The following is a 20,639-nucleotide window of genomic DNA, read 5'->3' as shown; positions in this document are numbered from 1 at the left end:
TAATGCTGCCGTTCTGGATTATCTCCCATGTCCACTCGCCACTTCTCATCACTCCTCACTACTGCTGACTCCCTAGAAAATCACAGCAAGTGTGATAAGTTGACTAAATCTGTGGAAGGGTTTCCATCTAAATTTATTTCTGCCTACTGAGCCCTTATCAGTGTCATGAATCACTTCATCATCAATGAAACTTATAAAATTATAAAAATGAAAATTAAAGGGGAGAAATGGAGGGATAGATGGCTTTCACGTATCATTTTATATCTGCCTGTATAGTTTGCGTTTTCTAAGTGTGTACATGTATTACTTTTACTTTTCAAAATGTAAACGGGGATTTTATCTGGGTTGTAGGGTTAAGGACATTTTTGTTTTTTCTTTATATTTCTCACTGTTAAAAATAAAATATGTAAAACTAATTTCTTAAAAGAGGCCAAAGAAAATTAAAAACCATTGTTAAAGGAATTAAATAATGGTCATTCTACATGCACAGCTTAACTGTTATACCTAGAATAACCACATTACGTCTCTACATGATGTGGCCTTTTAACATATAACACATTTTATTTTTCTTAGGAGCTAGATTCAGCCAACCCTTCCAAACTCCAGCACAGTTTTCTCGTTCCTCATCCATTCGTTTGTTCAATAAACACTAAGCGAAGTCAGTAAGGCAGCATATCATAACAGTTAAGCTCGCAGGCTCTGGAGTCAGACTAACGAGTTCAGATCCCACTTCTGCCATTTCTTGGCTATGTCCTTTTGGGCAAGACAGTTACTCTCTGATCTTCACTTTATTTGTAAAATAAGGATATGAATTTTGCCTTTCCCACAAGATTTCTATAAGAACTAAATGAATTAATGCTTGTTATGTGCTTAGCCTGGTGCCAAGCACATAGTAAACATAACAGCTGTAATATCCTAGGCACTAAGGGTATAAACATGAATAAGACATGATCCCTGTTCTTATGGAGCTTTTGGTCTGGATTACAAGGTGCTCCCTAGGATTCGTTTGTTTTTTTTTTTTTAATAAGTCAGGTTAAATGAGATACGATTTGTATACAATGAAACTTATCCTAAGTATATAATTCTGTTTTTTGACAAACATATAAGGTCATGTAACCACCGCTACAATCAAATGAAGAGTGTTTCCTTTACGCTAAAAAGTTCCCTGCTTACCTTTTATAATCAGTCTCCTCCCTCCTCCCCCAGCCTTTGGCAGTTACTCAGATCTGAGTTCTGTCCCTTTTTCCATAATGTTTATAAACAGAATAGTGCGTTAGGTAGCCTTTTGTGTCTGGCTTTTCACTTAGTATAATGCTCTTGAGATTCATTCATGTTGTTGCCTGTATTAGTAGTTCATTCCTTTCATGGCTTTTCCAGATGTCACAGAGTTGGAATTATACAGTATGTAGCCTTTTGAGATTGGCTTCTTGCACTTAGTAATATGCATTTAAGGTTCCTCCTGTCTTTTCATGACTTGATAGCTCCTTTTTAGTGCTGAATAATATTCCATTGTTTGGATGTACTGCAGTTTATTTATTCATTCACCTACTGAAGGGCATCTTGGTTGTTTCCAAGTTATGGCAATTATGAATAAAGCTGCTATATACGTGTATGTGCAGGTTTTTGTGTGGACATAAATTTCCAATTATTTGGGTAAATACTAAGGAGTGCAGTTGTTGGAACGTATGGTAAGACTGTATTTAGTTTTGTAAGAAACTTCCAGATTATCTTCCAAAGTGGGTATACCAATTTGCGTTCCCACCAGCAATGAATGAGAGTTCCTGTTCCTCCATATCCTCACTAGCATTTGGTGTTGTCAGTGTTTTGGATTTTGGCCATTCTAATAGGTATGTGGTGGTATCTCATTGTGGTTTTAATGTGCAGTTCCCTCATGACTAACAATGTTGAGTAACTTTTCATGTGTTTATGTGCCATCCATATCTTTTCTTTGATGAAATGTCTGTTCAAATCTTTTGCTGTTTTTAAAAATTGGCTTAGAGGTTGGCCCGGTGGCACGATGGTTAAGTGCACACATTCCACTTCGGTGGCCTGGGGTCCACCAGTTTGGATCCCAGTGCAGACATGGCACCACTTGACAAGCTGTGCTGTGGTAGGTGTTTCACATATAAAGTAGAGGAAGATGGGCACGGGTGTTAGCTCAGGGCCAGCCTTCCTCAGCAAAAAAAAAAGGAGGATTGGCAGCAGATGTTAGTTCAGGGCTAATCTTCCTCAAAAAGAATAAATAAATAAAATTAAAAAAATAAAAATTGGCTTATTTTCTTATTGAGTTATGAAAATTCTTTACATAGTCTACATATAAGTTCTTTATGAGATGTGTGTTATGCAAATATTTTCTCCCAGCTTGTGGCATTTTTCATTCACATAGTTTTTAGTTTGATGAAATCCTATTTTTTCTTTTATGGTTAATGCTCTTTGTCTTCTAAGAAATCTACTTAACCCAAGGTCACAAAGATTTTTCTCTGTTTTTTCTTCAGGATTTTTTATAGTTTTAGATTTTCCATTTAGGTCAGTGATTCTTTTTGAGTTAATTTTTGGATGTGGTATGAAGTTGAAAATATTCTCTGTTGTCCCCTGAATTACTTTGGCACCTTTGTTGAATTCCTGATGAAATGGGTAATTTTATAGGAAAGTACAATTTACCAAAGTGACTCAAGAAATGAAAATCCCATATAGACTAATAGTCATAGAAGAAATGTTAAAATATGTCTCAGCCTAGTGGGTTTTATGGGTAATTTCATTCATGGTTTGAAGAACTAGATAATTGTGCTGTGTCAACCACAGAGAAAAGAAATAGAGTAGAGAAAAAGAAAGTATATCCATCTGTTTTATAAAATTAGCAAAATCTTGATGACTAAAAGCTGGAAGGATAGTTCAAAAATAAAATTGACATTTGTTGTATCTCAATTAATATAGTTGTAAAAAACCTATATAAAGTACTTGCAGATTAAATCCAACAGATCGTTAGTATATTTTTTCTGATTACAAAAACCATACATATTTCTTCCAGAAAAATTAGAAAATATAAAATGGTATAAAGAAGAAACTTTTAAGTCCACACTTGATCTTTCTACCCATGGTGCTGATAACATTTTGACATATCTACTTCCATGATTTTTTCCAGAGCGGTTGCCTATACATGTAGTTACACATTTTTAACATGCTGATTTAGAACTGCTTTTTTCCCCATTTGATATGTCAAATCTCTGAGTATATTAAAAGAATATGACCAAGAGGATTTCTTTCAGGATCTAAGGATATTATATTAAGGAATCTATAAATAATAACAGGTTAATACATCAATAAATCAAAAAGTAGGAAAATGATATGCTAGTCTCTGTAGATGACAGATATTTTTGATAAAATTCAACTGTTCAAGCTACAAGCATTTATTATACTAAGAGTAAGATAATTCATTTTTATTTTTAAATAATATCAGGCACCTACATTTCTACTAAATTGATTTAAAAATTGGTAACACTGACTTATTTTGTAAAAGTTAGATACAGTCTTCTTTGTCAACCACTGCCTGTTGACAACTCATAGCATGAATGTTGCGTATATCCTTTTAGTTCATTTTTTTTCTTTTACAACATGCTTGTATGCTCCTTAATTTGATAAAGAATAGCTTTCTGAAACCAACAGACACTGCCACTCTTATCAGTGAAATACAGAAGAAATACAGTGGAATATCAGAAGAAATGTCCAGTAGAGCAAGAACAAGACAAGAATGCCCACTGTTACCCTTATTTAACGTTATTTTGGGAGTTTTCTTAGTGCAATAAGACAAACGCTAATTAGAAGTATGGTTCCAATAAAGAACAAGACAATTTTATATTTGTTGGCCAGTATTAGTCTCTCTTCGGAAAAATACTGCCAAGAGAATTAACTGGAAAGAGTTCAATAAAATGACTGAGTAGATGCAAAGTAAATGTTCAAAAATCAATCATTAAAAATGTATATATACAAGTATAATAAATTATCGAAAAGCTAAAGGGATTAAAAGTCATTTACAATAAGAACCAAAATTATAAAATACCTAGGAATGATGATAAAACTAGAAATTTGCTGTGGATGAGTAAGTAGATGTGTCAAGAAATGGGAAAAATTATTAGTGTCATTTATTACTAAATTTACTGTATAGATTTAATACAGTTTTAATAATTCAAATGAGTTTATATTTGCTTTTGATATTTGACAAAATTATTATAAAATATAACTTAGAAAAAAATTAAAGTTAAGTAGTTAACAGACTGCCCTTTTTTGTGGATTTCCGATGCCATTTTGGTCAAGCTAGTTTCATAAGGTCTCAAGTGTGTTTTTGGTCTGTGTATTCTGTTCTCTGGAAACATCTGTCGATTTTTGCACCAGTTCTACACTGTTTGTTATTATAGTCATATTTTAAGATCTAAAATAACATCCCTTCATTATTCTACTTTTTCAAACTTTTCTTGGCTACTTACCTAAAAAAATAACCTTGATAAAGAGCAGTGTGGACAGGACAGTGATTATGGCATATTCCCATTTAAAAGCGTGTATTATTTTTATTTAAAAAAACTTCGAAGTTCTTAAAATTTTTATTTTTTAATATTAAGTGAAAAGTAAGTTTCTTTAATTAAAAAATGTTTTTCCTCAACTTTGTTTCAAAATTCAAGTTAAATATAGTCAATGGAATTTAAAAATTGGTAATGAAACTAGTAGGAACGTTTCCCTTCGGCAGGGAACCATTTGTTTAAAAACAATGTCACTGGTTAACTTCTTGTGCCTGCTCAGGGTTCTCTCATGTTAAAAATGACCTTTCTTGGGGCTGGCCCCGTGGCCGAGTGGTTAAGTTCGCGCGCTCCGCTGCAGGCGGCCCAGTGTTTCGTTGGTTCAAATCCTGGGCGCGGACATGGCACTGCTCATCAAACCACGCTGAGGCAGCATCCCACGTGCCACAACTAGAAGGACCCACAGTGAAGAATATACAACTATGTACTGGGGGGCTTTGGGGAGAAAAAGGAAAAAAATAAAATCTTAAAAAAAAAAAATGGCCTTTCATGATAGAGCTTTGACTTGACTCAAAGGCAGGATAGTTTTTACAAGAGTGCAATTTGAAACATCACTGGAGTCCAAAATACAGGCAGGCATGTGCACTTCCACCCCTCCCCCCTAATGGAGGTTTCCATTAAAGGAAGGTGATAGTAGTATAATGGACCAACCTGTTGAATGATACTGATGGCCTTCAGTTCCTCGCTTAAGATTGGTGGGGTTTTTTTCCTCATTAAAAGTGTTTATCTGTTGGTAGCCAGAAGGACATCAGATCAGATTGTAGTCTGTAAGCACAGCTTTCCTTTTTACCACTGCATAGAAAGATTAAATACTACATTTGACCTGACTGTTAGGACATTTTAAAATTTCATTTTTAAATTTCTTTTGATGATTCTATTTTTATATCTTCTGTTTCTTTGAGTTCCCAAAAGAATTTAAATGCTGTAAACAGGTGGGTCTGGCTGCTTTATTTTGTCCACTGATCCCCCAGGGGTCAGTCTTTTCCCTCTTCAATTTAGTGCTCAATAATCAAAGGGCTTGAATAGCAAGAATGCTTAGGAATTATGTCTTAAACAGTGAAAGAAAAAAGTGGCACCAAAAAAAAAGACATTCTTGCCAGGATGAGGAGCTTGGCTTAATACTGAAAGTGGGTGCTTGTTTAGTTCTGGTTATAATCTCCCAGTGTATCCAGGCCCGATGACTTAACATTGGTTACAATGAAGTTCAGTTAGTTTTGCTTCATAATTTATTGTCGTATCTCTACATACCCTAACTGCAACCAAAATGTGAAAAGGTGGGTAGATGGATGATCAGCTGGCTGACTGATTCATTAATTCATTCAATAAATTTTTATTGACATACTGCCCTACCTGCCATGAGGAAAACAAATGAATACGATAAAGTTTCAGCTCTCAAAAAGGAGATTAAGGGTCCAGCCCAGTGGCTCAGCGGGTAAATGCACAGGTTCCACTTTGGCGGCCTGGGGTTTGCTGGTTCGGATCCCGGGTGTGGACATGGCACCGCTTGGCAAGCCATGCTGTGGTAGGCATCCCACATATAAAGTAGAGGAAGATGGGCACGGATGTTAGCTCAGGGCCAGTCTTCCTCAGCAAAAAGAGAAGGATTAGCAGCAGATGTTTGCTCAGGGCTAATCTTCCTCAAAAAAAAAAAAAAAAAAAGGAGATTAAGAACTATTAATTCACTTATAATGAATAAGTGTTTTTATTTGGTTAAAAATAGTTGTGTTATTGGAATTTCACGCCATGTTATTCAGTATAACTTGTACTTAAGACAATTATTGCAACAAAGCTTGCTTGCATAGCGTCTGTCTTTGCTTTTCTAAATCTGTGGTCTTTGAACAGTTTAATAGTGATTTCTTTAAGGAGAGTTTTTTGTTTTACTGTTTTTGTCTTGTTTCTAACAGGAGAATTTGGTGAACGTGGGGAAATAGGGAAAACTAGCAGCTTCCTATCTACCTGAAAGAGTATAGATTGACAAAACATAGCAATGAAACATACATGTATGTTGCTAATAATAAGGCCCCCAGTAGCATAAATGTGGGTTAAAGATGTGGTAAACCTGTGTTTCAGTCCTTTGGTTTTCTCATGAAACACTGGGGCTGGAATATTTTTGTTGTAAATTTAGTTTGAGGTGTAGTAGAAATGTTTCTGTCCCAAATAGCCAACTTTTCTTGACTAAAGACCTTTCATTTATTTTCTAAGAAATTCCTTTTAGAATTTATTTTGAGATAAGAAACATCATTGTTGTTGTTGGTAGTCATACTGGAAATATCAGGGATGAGCTAGGAGAAGAAATTTTTGTTTTTTTATTATAACATTGTCATTTGGGGCAATTCACATAACTGCTCTGTGCCTGAATTTTACTTTTATTAAAAGTAAATACTTCCTAGAGTTTTTATAAGGTTGAAAATAAATGTCCTTGTTTAAACATCTAGGAAGTATTGTGTGAATTCAAAGTATATTTGGATCTATAGGGTGGTAGTTAGGAGTGGAGGTTCACATCCAGGTGACTTAGGTATGAGCCAACCGTTGCCATTTACTAGCTCTGAACTCCGTGAGCAAGTTTACCCCTGTGTGCGAGTCAGGTTCCTCATCCGTGAAATGGGCATGATAAATAGTATCCTTCTTAGAGGCTTGTTGTAGGAATTAGACAAGTTAATATATGTAAAATGCTTAGAGTAGTCCCTGGCGTTATAATACATGCTCAATTAATGTTAGCTATTATTATTCATAGAGAATGGGGAGAAGGAATACAAGGGAAATTTAACTGAGTTTATTTTTTCTAAATTTTAACTTTTTCATCACATTTTTTGTTAGAGATGTTCATATGTAACAGAGTAGATCATTTTGAATTTAGTATTATTTTACTTCTTTATGTTCTGATTTTGCTGATGTAAACTTTCCCCATTTAGTGAAATGATCAGAAACCAGGAAACAGGAATGAAGGGGAGAACAGACAGAGACCAGAAATCAGCTTTGAGTGATTAAAAACTAGTGACGCTACTTTAGTCCTTGTAAGGGTCCCTCTTAAGAACTAGCAGAAAAAGCAGAGCTATTTTTTTAAAGCACTTTTTTATAAATCTAAAAGGAACTATAATTAAAGGATTGTGTTTGCTGTAAGCATCCATGGAAGTGAGTTTATAATAACGTGTAACCCATAACTTGCAAAGTAATTTCAGTTATGTCTGTCTTTTTCTCTCCTTTTTGTCATGAAACTGTTCAGTGATTTATTATATGTTCATTACCTGCAGGCCTGGCATGTTTCCCAACATAAATACACCATGACCTGAGAGGGACACACAGAAGCTAAACTAGTGAAAAATCCTATTCTCCTTTTGCCTCTCTCCATTTTTTCCAAATATTTATTGAATGGCTACTGTGTGCTGAGCAGTATGTTAATTGCTGAGGATATTCTGTTTTCAAAGAATGTAGGAGAGACAGTAAGTAAATAGATAATTACAATAAAAGTGATATGTACCCCTATAAATGGAAGTATATTTAAGGTGACTTTGGAGCACAGAAGAGGGGTGCCTAACTCAGTCTTAAGTGTAGAAAGGAAGATGTTCAAGGAAGGCTTCCCAAAGGAAGTGACACATAAACTGAATTTTGAAGGAGCAGGAGTTAACCAGAGTAGGGAACGTGGAGAGAGAGAGGGCATTCAGGCAGCTAGAATGGCGAATGTAAGGGTAGACAGACCTGGGAGAATACGTCATAGTTTAGGAGCTCCAAGTGGTTCGATAGGACTGAAGACGAACAGGTATGGGAGAGTGGCAAGAGAAGCGGCTAGATAGAAAGATAGGCATTGCCTCAGGTCTTGAAGGATTTTTTGTAAGCTTTGAGGAACACTATTAAATTTATGTTGTTATAAAGATCACCGTGGCACCACTGTTGAGAATAGATTAGAAAGAGACAAAGCTGGAGGCAGGTAAGGAGAAATTATTACTGCCTCAAACACATATAGGAGGATATCAAATTTGAAAGCTGGGTTCCACAAACATTCTGTCAGACTGGGAAGATTTATAAACTTGTTTAAAGATACAGAAGATGGGGCCGGCCCAGTGGTGTAGTGGTTAAGTTCGAGTGCTCCATTTCAGCGGCCCAGGTTCACTGGTTTGGATCCTGAGTGCAGACCTCCGCACCGCTTATCAAGCCATGCTGTGGCGGCATCCCGCATGTAAACTAGAGGAAGATGGGCACAGTTGTTAGCTCAGGGCCAGTCTTCCTCAGCAAAAAGAGGAAGATTGGTGGTGGGTATTAGCTTAGGGCTAATCTTCCTCAAAAAAAAAAAAGATACAGAAGACTTTTTGCCCCAAGTGAATACATCCCAGAAGAATCATTTCAGCCCTTTATGTTGTTGTTTCTTTTCCCATACATGGAAAACAAAGAATAAAGTGCATTTGAATCACTGACTGGAGCAAGTTTGATAGAAACACCATTTACATAGTCATCCTTTTTTTTTTTTTTTGGCGGGAATTACTGTTGACTCATAATGTAACCAGGTGTTCATTACTCAGAATTTTTATTTAGTAGAAGATGAAGGCTATACGTGCTCTCCCATACATATACTGGCAAAGAATGTTTAAGGAAATTCCTTGTTAGAAATTTCTGAATAACTTTTACAAACATTATAGCTATCATCAGACATATATTGTATTCGCACTGGATTTGTGGCTGAGTGTGGATAATATTTAGATTTCTTTCTCACTCAAAGTGAAATTGAGGGCCAGATGAGTTAAAGAGTTACGAAAGAGAGAGAAGCAAGTAGGGAAGTGGCAGAAGCTAATAGTCATCTCTCTGAGTCTCTAGCAATGAATGCCACTTTACTGGGGAACATTTCACATGTTTCAAAATCCTGTGATGGGCAGCTTCTTGATTTCTGACTGGTTAGTTTTTATACATCATTGATACCTTCTAGTTCTTTAATAGAGGCTAGTTGGAACTCTTATGAACATCATGTGGTTTTATTATGTACTTTTTTCTTTAAGAGTAAGACTCCTCAATCACTTTCACTGTAACTACATAAAATCTACCTTCAGCTCATGGAAAAGTACTGTTTGGAGTAGAAGAAATATTAAGTGGGTGGTTAGTAAGATGGAGGTTGTTTATTTTCGATTGATAACAAATGGATATAATTCTCACTAGGTCTTTAAATGGAAATAAAACCATTCTTCTTCCTTAGGCTTTGAATTGTTATTAATAGTCAAAGACTTAACAGTGTTACTAGAAAAAGAAGTAGTAATTCAGTTGCTAAAGAAAGAGTATAAATAGCTCAGTAGTTTGTACTGAATAAAAGGAAGCATTTTTTTTTTTTAACTGTCAAGGTTCCTTCAGAGTATACTGTGTATACCGCCTTTAGTAGTTGGTGTTTAGTTCTTGGTGCCATGGAAAATAGACACCACATGCTGATGAAACATGGAGTTATGTTTCCCCTGTTTGTTATTGCTGGAAGATTCCGAAGGGTGCTTTGAAAGTCCTTTAGGTTCAGCGTGTCCAATGGGACTTTCTGCACTGATGGAAATGTTCTGTGTCTATACTGTCCGGGGTAGTAGCCCTGTGTGCCTGTTGAGTACCTGAAATGTGGCTAGCACAGCTGAGAAACTGAATTGCATATAAACATTAAATATTAATATAAATATAAATAACCATCGGTAGCTAGTGACTACAGTATTTGAGAGCGCATCTTTGGATATTTGAGAACTGAGCAGCACATTCGATAACCATTACTTCAGTGACCAGTCACTAAAATATACTGTAACTAATATTTATTTTTAGCACATTTGGAAATCTCACCTTTACTTTGCTTCTGTTAGAACTGAAGGAACTATAGTATTAGGAATGACAGAGAGAGTTAATTGAGGAGTTAAATTTACTTTAGGTCTTTATATGTCATCTTCCCAAGGAGGGAAGTTTACGTAGTTTACATAGTCTGCTCACATAGTGTATAGTTTAGCACTCTCTCTCAGCCCACCCTCTTTCCCTTTCCTGAATAATTTTACTCTATAGCGCTTATCACCGTGTAACATACTAGAAAGAGGCATGAATTTTTTCCCCCATTGTATTCAGTACTGTGTCCCCAACACCTGGAACAATACCTGATGCTTTAGAGGTGCTTAGGAAATATTTGTGGAGTGAATAAATGAGGCTTCTGGTTTCCCAATAATAATAATCCAATTCATTAAACATCTATTTTGCATCACATGGCAAGCCTTGAGTTAGATTAGTTATATAAAGCGCACCATGGCCACTGCTCTTTTTGATAATAAAATGTTTCTTTGAGCCATTATTTGACCAGAACATTGAATTGTTTAAATCCTTGGTTTGTCTGTGCTGCAGAATTTCAGAACTGGGAGGGAAGTTGGCAATAATCTGATTCAACTGCCAGTGTCACATAGTGTTTTAAAGTTCCATCAATGTCATTTATATCCTCCTCTCACCTCCCTTTTTCCCTCATCTCCACAACCTATGAATCTTTTTTGCTCAGTTATTTTTTTCCACATCCTCTCATCTCCATTCAGCTAACTCTCACTTTTATCCGGGCCCACCTTTCCCACTGACTCTAATGTACTCTTAAGGAACTCCGCAAATCCTAACCCAACCAGAGAAAAACTCTTTCATCTTTCTTAATTGAAACTTTCCTGTTTACTATAATTTCTTATAACTTTCCTCTTCAGTTCTAGAAGCATCTCTTGACCCCTAGGGCATCCTTGAGAACTTATTGTCTTTAAAACAAAATCTTCAAGTGGAAGCAAAAAAGAATCTCTGTAATGCCAGTTTCCTATCCTGAGGTCTTTCATTCCATGGAGTGGAAAGCTGTCCTGCTGGCATAATTTGTTTCTTTCTCCCATAAACATAGTCCAACATGTTGTAGGCTTGTAAACATATACATTACTTCATGTCTGCCGTGAAGTAATGGCTGCTGTGACATAAAAGCATATCAGAATCGCCTCAGTTTTTCCTAAAGAATGATGGTGTTTAAATTTAAACATGGGGGGAGGGTGTCATTTATATAAAGAATCTAAGTTGGGGAAAGAGAGTCAAATAGATTAAGCACCTTCAGTCGTCAGACTCTTTAGAGATTCTTTTATTTAATCTTCACAACAACCCTGTGAATAATTGTCTCCTATTTACGGATGTGGTAACTGAGGCTCATATAAGTTAAGTAACCTAGTGAGTAAATGGGGCAGCTGAAATTTTACCTAGTTATATGTGATTCCAAACCCTCTGCTTTCTTCCCTGGTGAGCCGTGCTGCCTTCTGGAAGTGGGGGTAGGCAGGGAACAAGAGTTAGAGTATTTGGTATAGAGTAGAAGGCTGGTGTGTTTGATTTTTACATCCAGTGAGCCAGCCACAGCGAGAAACCAGGTTTATTTGGGGCAAATGGGATGAGTAACTGGTGATACTAGTGGCCCTGCCTTACCTTTAGCCTTCTCCATCTCTTTCAGCCTGTTCTTCAGGCTAGTTCACAGGAAGTACAGATGCTTCCTGCTGAGGATCTCGATCCTAACAGTAGTGATTATATGAGGTTTTATGTGAACATTCACCTGACAGATTGGTCTCTCTCTCTTTTTTTTTTTTTCTTGAGGAAGATTAGCTCTGAGCTAACTACTGCCAATCCTCCTCTTTTTGCTGAGGAAGACTGGCCCCGAGCTAACATCCATGCCCATCTTCCTCTACTTTATACATGGGATGCCTACCACAGCATGGCTTTTGCAAAGTAGTGCCATGTCCGCAACCGGGATCCGAACCAGTGAACCCTGGGCCACCGAAAAGCAGAACGTGCGCACTTCACCCCTGTGCCACGGGGCTGGTCCCCAGATCAGTCTCCTTTGAAAGTTGGTACTACTTGCAAAGCAGTAAATTCTCAAAAACCGTCACGAACATGCCATTTTTTATCACAAAAGCAAAAGTTTCACAGCAATTCTCAGGAATTGTTTGGAATGACAAAATAGTCCGTGGTGTCTATGTTTCTGCCAGCCTCCGTCTGTATCACTTTTCGCCTTAATTGCGTCTTGTTACTAGATTCTGTGAGCAAAGCTTAAAATTGAAGAATGCTGTTTCTTCCCTTGTACTCAAAGTTAATAAATACTTGTTGCATGTCCACTGTGTGCGAAGTTGTGCCGAGAGTTGAGGGTTTAAGGATAAATACCTCATGGTCCCTGCCCAGAAGAAGTTTCTAGCCTATTAGAGAAGTCTGAAGATGGTTGCAATTTAGGGTGATATGTCCAGCACAATCAGTCATGATCAGCTCTTTACCTCTCCAAGCTTATCTCTTGATGCTTGTACCTTTTTCTTAGCTCTGTCATCCTTTCTATGACTTTCAGATTTTAGATGTCACTTTTTTCAAGAGATTTTCTCTGATATTTTAGGACAAAGCTAGACAATCCCCCCTCACCAATATGTGTTTGTGTGGTACCCAAATGCTCATCGTCCTCTATTGTAGATCCTATTTACTTGAACTATAAGCACCTTAAGGGCAAAAGCTTGTTTTTAGTACCAACACACTGCTGGGCACATGATCAGTGATCAGTAAGTCTTTATTGGAATTCTGCTTGAGTGACTAAGGAAAGGCTGCTAATAGTGGAAGCAACAGTTGAGCCAGTTTTTTTAAGAAAGATTTTTTTTTTAAGATTTTTAAATTTTTCCTTTTTCTCCCCAAAGCCCCCCAGTAGGTAGGTGTGTACTTTTAGTTGTGGGTCCTTCTAGTTGTGGCATGTGGGACACCACCTCATCATGGCCTGATGAACGGTGCCATGTCCGCGCCCAGGATTTGAACTGGTGAAACCCTGGGCCACTGAAGCGGAGCATGCAGACTTAACCATTCGGCCATGGGGCTGGCCCCTTGAGCCAGTTTTTGAAGGATGAGTAGGAGTTCCCTAGATGTATCTGAGAAAGAAATTCTAGGCCAAGGGAACAGTTTGTACAAATAGGTTAGACAATGAAGAGTTTACAAGTGACTAGCAAGGCTTTCTAATTTCCACATGGAGTTTGAGGCACAGGTTATTAGTTGTAGGATGTTATCTCCTGTAACTATTCAGATCCGGCTAGAGTAGATCAGAGATCATGGGGTAAAGAATAGGAAGCCTCTCCCTCCCCCAATTATATAACCGGAGTTGAAAATTAGGCTTTTACTTGAATGTATATTTATGTGACCTATTAATAATTTCATTTGGTCAACATTTCCTAGAGGAAAGTGACTTTCTTCCTAACCTCTCACTAGGGTTCACCTCCTTGAGATATCTCAGGCCATAAGAAAGTAGTATGCTGAATTAAGCTGAGGGAGGTGTAATTAAAAGAGCCAGGAGCTTACTCTCCTAGGTAATCCAGTTTATATTATACTTTGGCATAAGGCATAAAAGTACATTTAAATGAAAACATTATACTCTCGTGATTGATCTTGTAAACTGTTTATTGAAAATATAAAGCATGTTCTCATGTTAGTGTATGGTATGATATGCTTGCCAGCAAAAAGTTTTGGAATTGTAAATATCACTAAAGGTTTTGAATGCTCAGCTCTTTGTAGATTACATGCAGTGTTTAGAAACATTTCTTTGATGAAACAAAGCCCTGGTTAGAGGGCTTCAAGTGCTGTCTGAATCTAAGCTGTGGCTTAGATTCCTTTGCCTATTAATTAAACTTTATTTTTATAAGGCCTTGCTTGCTCTTTCCCTAAATAAAATAAGAAGGGATTCACAAATTTTAATCTGTTACTTCCCCCATTCCTTGAGGCAGTAAGCTATGAAGGAAAAGTACTGTACAAAGAGTATCTTTTATTAGGTGACAGTTAAGAGATAGTTGTCTACTTCTTATAAAGTTAAAGTGAGACTTCCCCTTGCGTTTCTAAAATAAAATGCATAGTAAACTAGAATTAACTCAAGGCTCTGACTCTTAAATTTTAAAGGCATAAATGGGCCAGTATCTTCCGCTCTCTCTGCTTGTCAGGTTACCGGTTGGCATAAAGTAAATACTGATTGTTAGAATGAAACTGAAACATGCTGGTCAGGAAACATGTATTGGCTTGGAACATAGGCAACAGAATTAGCATTTCTGAGAGATTTGTTGTTGTAGAGAATGGATTTCCTTGGGAAATGAATACGGTATTGTTACAAAATAAATATTTCCTTGAGCATTTATACAAGAGCCAAAGTGAGTCCTGGAGTTAGAATCAAGAGACTTGGGGTTTAGTCCTGGCCCTAAGCAAGGCATTTAACCTCTTTGACCCTCAGTTTCCTTTTTCTGGGGAGTAAGAGATTGAGCCAGATGATCCCTAGAATCCTGTCATTCCTTTACCTTTAAGTTTTATTGCCACCTTCACAGTCCCCTAGAATCAGCAGTACGCCAAGCCACGATGGGCCATTTGGTGGATGGTAAACAGCAGCTATCCCAGGAACCATATCTCTTCTACTCTGGAATGGTCCTGTCGTCATAAGCTAGATTCTGCGGTACTGTTTCTGGGCCGTGTGTGTGTTTAATGTGCCTCGTTTAAACTTATGCACAGTAATACTTTTGTCTGCGGTCTTCTGTCTCCTTGATGTTTCTGTACACCAACCTGATTGTGTACAGACTTCCTCCTTGGCCTGCTTCTTCCAATTTACTCTCTGGATTCATGATAGAGAAATGTCATCCTCTTCCGTTTCTGACTCACCTCTTTGTAATGACTGAGTTTTTTGCCATGTACTATTGTCCGGCTGCTCCTGACCTGGCCTCTCCTTTCTTGACTCATTTTTTTACTATAACAACTGTCATTAAGTGTTGCTTGCGTTTATTGAGAGCTTTCTATGTGCCAAGGACTGCAAAGGTCTTCATTTACGTTCATGTCATTTAATTCTTACAAGTGCTGTGTACTGGTAAGCATTGTTGTGCCCATTGTACAAATTAGAAAACCAAGGCTCAGAGAGGTGAAGTAACTTGCCTATTAACACCTAGTGATAGATCTGCAATTAAAATTTCAGTTGCCTGCAAAGCTCATCCTCTTAAGCAATACTCTGTGTTATCTCCATGATGATCATGGTGATCATGATGATAACTACAATATGTTGCGCACCTACTAGGTGCTAGGCCATGCATTTGCCACCTTTTGCCTCTACATTTTACAGTAGTGGAAACTGCCATCACACGTATTCTGCTTTTAGGCTAATAAATATAAATGCCAGGGTTTGAAGGTGTTGGACATTCTTACATTGGCTTATTCTTTCAATGAATTTTCCCTTTTACTCTCTTTCATATTTTAATGGTCAACATCATAGTGTTTTTCTGACTGCTGCCAGTATTAACAGTTAAATGTTGCCTGAGTATTTCTACACTTTTTTTTTCTTACTGACACTTTAGCGTTGTCATTTTCTTGTTACCTTTACCACTTTTTTTTTCTATATCAAAAACAGATAATGGGGACAAAGGAGAAGGTGCTCAGGAGAGACAGAGGGAAAGTCCAGATACTAAAAATCTTTCTGTGATCTCAGTTTGGAGAACAAAGATTGACACTGAAAGTTCTGGTGGTTTTTTTGGTAGCTGTCATTTGTTGAAGGACTATTAGGGCTTTGGTACTTACAGACTTGGTGATATAAGACACAGGATTTGACCTCACTGGCCTTAGTTGTCTTATCTAATAATAGGGTAAATAATATGCATATCCTTCACAATGCATAGTTGGTTGTGGTGATGATTAAATGAAATAACTGGTGTGTAAAACTCCTTACCAGAGTGCTCAGAATTGTTAGTTCCTGAGGTTGGCCCAGTGGCACAGTGGTTAAGTTCATGCTCTCTGCTTTGGCGGCCCAGATTTTGTGGGTTCGGATCCCAGGCATGGACCTACACACCACTCATCAGGCCATGCTGTGGCGCCATCCCATATACAAAATAGAGGAAGATGGGCACAGATGTTAGCTCAGGGCCAATCTTCCTCACCAAAAAAAAAAAAAAAAATGTTAGTTCCCCATTTTACCTTCAGGTGTTAGTTAAATAATCCAGAGTATGTGGCTGGACACTGTGGTAAGTTTGTGTTAAGTGTGGCTTTTTTACATTTAGAAAATATCGTGTTTGCATACACAGGTATGTATTAAATAAAAGTTGTTCAAGCTGTATCCTTAAATTTATGTGTTTGGCTATATGTGAAGTAGTTATGTCTCAATAAAAAAGAAAAATTAGTATACAAGCTGCATGTGGTTAGCTAATATTTCCATGTGTATTATACCCAGCATGTAGGGCTACTCCCTATAATTTTGTATTCCCCAAGATCATATGGTGGTTATTAAGCTTCAACAGAAAGAGAAATATTGTATAATACCTTCCAAATATTTATTTCAAGTTTACTATTTTAGTAAGTAAAAATTTCAGAAAATTTTCTATTTTTAGAAAAAGTATATTCAGTCCTAAAATGTTGTTCCTAATGTTATTAATTCCCAGTACATAGATTTCATCCTGCTTTGCGTGCGCCAGTCACAGGTAGGAAACACAATTTAGAGCAAGCAGTGAAATGCCAGAACAGTCTGATACTTTTGAGGCAAGCCTGTGTCTAAAACATACCTTTGAGTGGACTTCTGCTCCTATTAGCCTGCTCTGCAGAGCCCTGATGTTTTTTGTGTGGTTACATTTCTAAGTTCTTTGGTAGACTCTTGAGCAGGCTCCGTTTCTTCTGTGGCTCTGAGTCTGGAAAGTTGAACCAAGCTCCCTGTCAGGAAAAGTGGGTGTGGACTCTTAGGGCTGTGCCTCTCAGCAGCTAGAATGTGGTTGGCAGTCTCCTCCCCTTCCTGCATTTCAGCTCTTCACAGTGTGCACTCTGGAATGACAGGCATTCCTATGTGAAGAGAGCCAGCGTGAAGACATATTTGTAAGAACCACAAGTGCCCAGGCCGGGATACAGGGAAACAGAAAGTCGAGTAGATTGCCTGACCTCATGCCATTTCCTGATGTTTGGCAGTGCCACCGAGAGAGGAGTGCGGGTTCCCTCCTTATGTGGATTTATCTTTTAAGAAAATTTTGTTTGGTCCAGGACAGTTTCTTGTTGTGAGACACATCAGACAATATAATCATGGGGCAAGCTGACGTCTCCAGACCGGTAAATCCAGATGCAGTTGGTGAGTAATAGAAGGCAAAGAAACAAAATCTTGACAGGGGCAAGGCAGATCTACAGGTGAAGGCGAATATTTTACAATAATTTGAACATGAGGATTTTGATGTTTATAACTTTGGGAGGTGTATACCTTTGTGAAGAATGAATGAAAACATCTAAGTTATCTTTCATTCAGTTATATTAATTTACTACTCATAGTTTTGTTTTACTTGATTCCTTTGGAGTTTTTCTTGTATAATAGTGCTAGGAAACTATCTGTTAATTTCTTGCCATTGCCGAAGATAAGTGCGTGCTACGGGAGGTCATATTTAGAATTCAGTGGTGTTTTAATAGTGTTTTGCAGGACTTGGGCAGTTAATATATATATGTCGTATAGAACTAGTACTGTTGACTTCTATAAACAGGACCATTTTTAAGATTTGACTTAATCTTTTAGACTCAGTTGTACATTTTCCAGATAAGTCTCAAGCTTCTTCCATTGTACTGTTGTTTCCGTTTCTCTTAAAGCCACAGTTTGGTATAAATACTTCTGGAGTCCATACGCTACGTTTGAAGTGTTATTGTCTCAGAGATAGCTGAAGACCAAGCTGGTAACTCTAAGTGTAGCTTAGGGTTTCAGAGCTTGTAAGTGAAATGGAAGTCCATTGTCACTGAAGACTCGCTTTCCCCGACCTTGTGGGGTTTTGTATATGATGAAGATGGAAAGGTGGGAAAAATTGTTTTAAGTGGATGTTCATTAAAGGGTTGCTAAATATGAGTAAAGTGGGGGAAAGCCTGTGAATCATTTCTTGACATGATACTATTAAAAATAAAGAAGGTTTGTACCTTCTCTTTGATTTATGAAGCAGCAGAAAACATGTTCAGTCCTAGGCTGCTTTTTTTTCAGAAATGAAAAATGTTGGTGACTTTTTTAAAAGAAGTATAAAAGCCTGGGAACATAGGTAACACTCCCAGCTGTCTCTCATGATTTAATATGATTTAGTTTCTAAAAGTATGTTTTCCCCTGAGAACTTCTCAAATGAAATTCTTACCAAGTATTTTTCATGTTTTACTGAAAGTGAGGCACAGGAGTTGCAAAGTGAGTCATTCAGCAGCAGATTTTTAGGTCTGAAGTCAGGACTTTACTCACTTTACCTTGATCACCAGTGCTAGGTCCATATCAATTCAGTAACTCACTGTTTTTTAATGAAATGCTTTCTAAATAGAAAAAGTTATAGAGAAAAATATTAAGGACTCTCTGGGGCCACTACCCAGCTTAAGAAATGAAATTAAAAACAGATATATCCTGGGGCCAGCCCAGTGGCACAGCAGTTAAGTTTTCACACATTCCGCTTTAGCAGCCCAGTTCACCAGTTCGGAACCCCGGGTACAGACCTATGCACCACTTGGCAAGCCGTGCTGTAGCAGGCGTCCCATGTATCAAATGGAGAAAGAGGGGCACGGATGTTAGCTCAGGGCCAGTCTTAGCAAAAATGAGGAGGATTGGCAGATGTTAGCTCACGGCTAATCTTCCCCCCAAGAAAACCAGATATATCCCACCCCAACCCTCTCTCTATGCCCACATTCCCTTCTGATGATATTCTGCTGCTTTACTCCCAGAGGTAACCACTCCTGAATTTGGTAAATTCTCCTTTGGGCCACTAAATTCTCCTGTGGTTTCTCCTCCAAAGAGTAGTTATTTGTTAACAAGTATAATAAGGATGTAAATCATGCTAGGCATTTCTCTATGAGATCAGAATGAAGGCTACTTGAAAAGCAAGAAATGGATAAGCAGGTACAATTTACTGATCGGTGGTAATATTTATGAAGAACATCTAACATCTGTAGACTATACAAAAAATTTCATCTTAGTAGATAAAGTTTAATGATGTTTTTTATACTTCTAAAAAAGAAGTGAGAATCAAACTCATCAGTTATTCTGCCTACTAGTTACCCTAATAATAAACCTATGAAAAAAGAAAGAGAAGTCACTTAGGTGCCTAACTAAGATTGTTATGTTCTCTCTGGATTTAATTTTTGGGTTTTAGTTCCTATTACCTAGATAATTCATACGTTACTATCAGCTATTTTAATGGACAAACTCCATTATGTTATTTATAATTCAGGACGTATTCTCTTTGAGCAAATCAGGACCAGGTCATGAAGGCTTAACGTTGACAACTTTGAGGACTAATACCGTTACTTTAAAGGCTTTTACCAGACATAAGTTGTTTTTTTTTTTTTCCTTTTTCTCCCCAAAGCCCCCCAGTACATAGTTGTATGTTCTTCGTTGTGGGTCCTTCTAGTTGTGGCATGTGGGACACTGCCTCAGCGTGGTTTGATGAGCAGTGCCATGTCCGTGCCCAGGATTCGAACCAACAAAACCCTGGGCCTCCTGCAGCCGAGTGCGCAAACTTAACCACTCGGCCACGGGTCCAGCCCCAGACATAAGTTTCTTAATGACATTTAAAAAGCATTTCAATGAGTAGGTATCTAGAATGTCTTACCAGATTGTTTGGAAGGATAAATGTATGAAGTAAAATAAGACATATCATTTGTTTACAGTTCTAAACCTGTAGTATAGTGGTTAGTTTTGAGCTTTAAAATTAATGGTAGGGGCTGGCCCTGTGGCCAAGTGGTTAAGTTTGCGCGCTCTGCTTCAGCGGCCCAGGGTTTCACCAGTTCAGATCCTGGGCGCGGACCTAGCACCACTCATCAAGCCATGCTCAGGCGGCATCCCACATGCCACAACTAGAAGGACCCACAACTAAAAATATACAACTGTGTATCGGGGGGCTTTGGGGAGAAAAAGGAAAAATAAAATCTTTAAAATTAATGGTACTAGGTTTGGCAAGCCAAGTGGTACAAAATGAATGAGTGAATATATTGAATTGATTTCTTATTCTTTTCAAGGCACTGTGAATATCCTGGCAGACCCTGTATGGATATAATTCTGTCTGTGCCCTTAAGAAGTTTACTTTCTAGTTGAAAATTTAAAATATTAAAAGGAAAAAATCCATAATATTT

General features: G+C 37.6%; 1 protein-coding gene across 12 annotated transcripts in view; it reads left to right on the top strand.

Moving 5' to 3' along the window:
• Nucleotides 1–20,639, top strand: part of PHACTR4 (phosphatase and actin regulator 4) — a 93,999-nt gene that overhangs the window by 33,023 nt on the left and 40,337 nt on the right. For 6 of the 12 annotated variants that reach the window (XM_046660793.1, XM_046660792.1, XM_046660790.1 and 3 more), the window contains exon 1: nt 17,351–17,637. The exons of the other annotated variants lie outside the window; for them this stretch is intronic. In XM_046660793.1, the coding sequence (XP_046516749.1) occupies nt 17,592–17,637 (46 nt within the window). In that variant the 5' untranslated portion in view covers nt 17,351–17,591. Of the gene's footprint in view, nt 1–17,350; nt 17,638–20,639 lie in introns of those variants that run through there. 12 annotated transcript variants of the gene reach the window in all.

The sequence above is a fragment of the Equus quagga genome, chromosome 5 (genome assembly GCF_021613505.1).
Source record: "Equus quagga isolate Etosha38 chromosome 5, UCLA_HA_Equagga_1.0, whole genome shotgun sequence".
NCBI lineage: Eukaryota > Metazoa > Chordata > Mammalia > Perissodactyla > Equidae > Equus > Equus quagga.
Note: the sequence above shows the minus strand (reverse complement) of the source record. Positions and strands in the feature narration are given on the sequence as shown.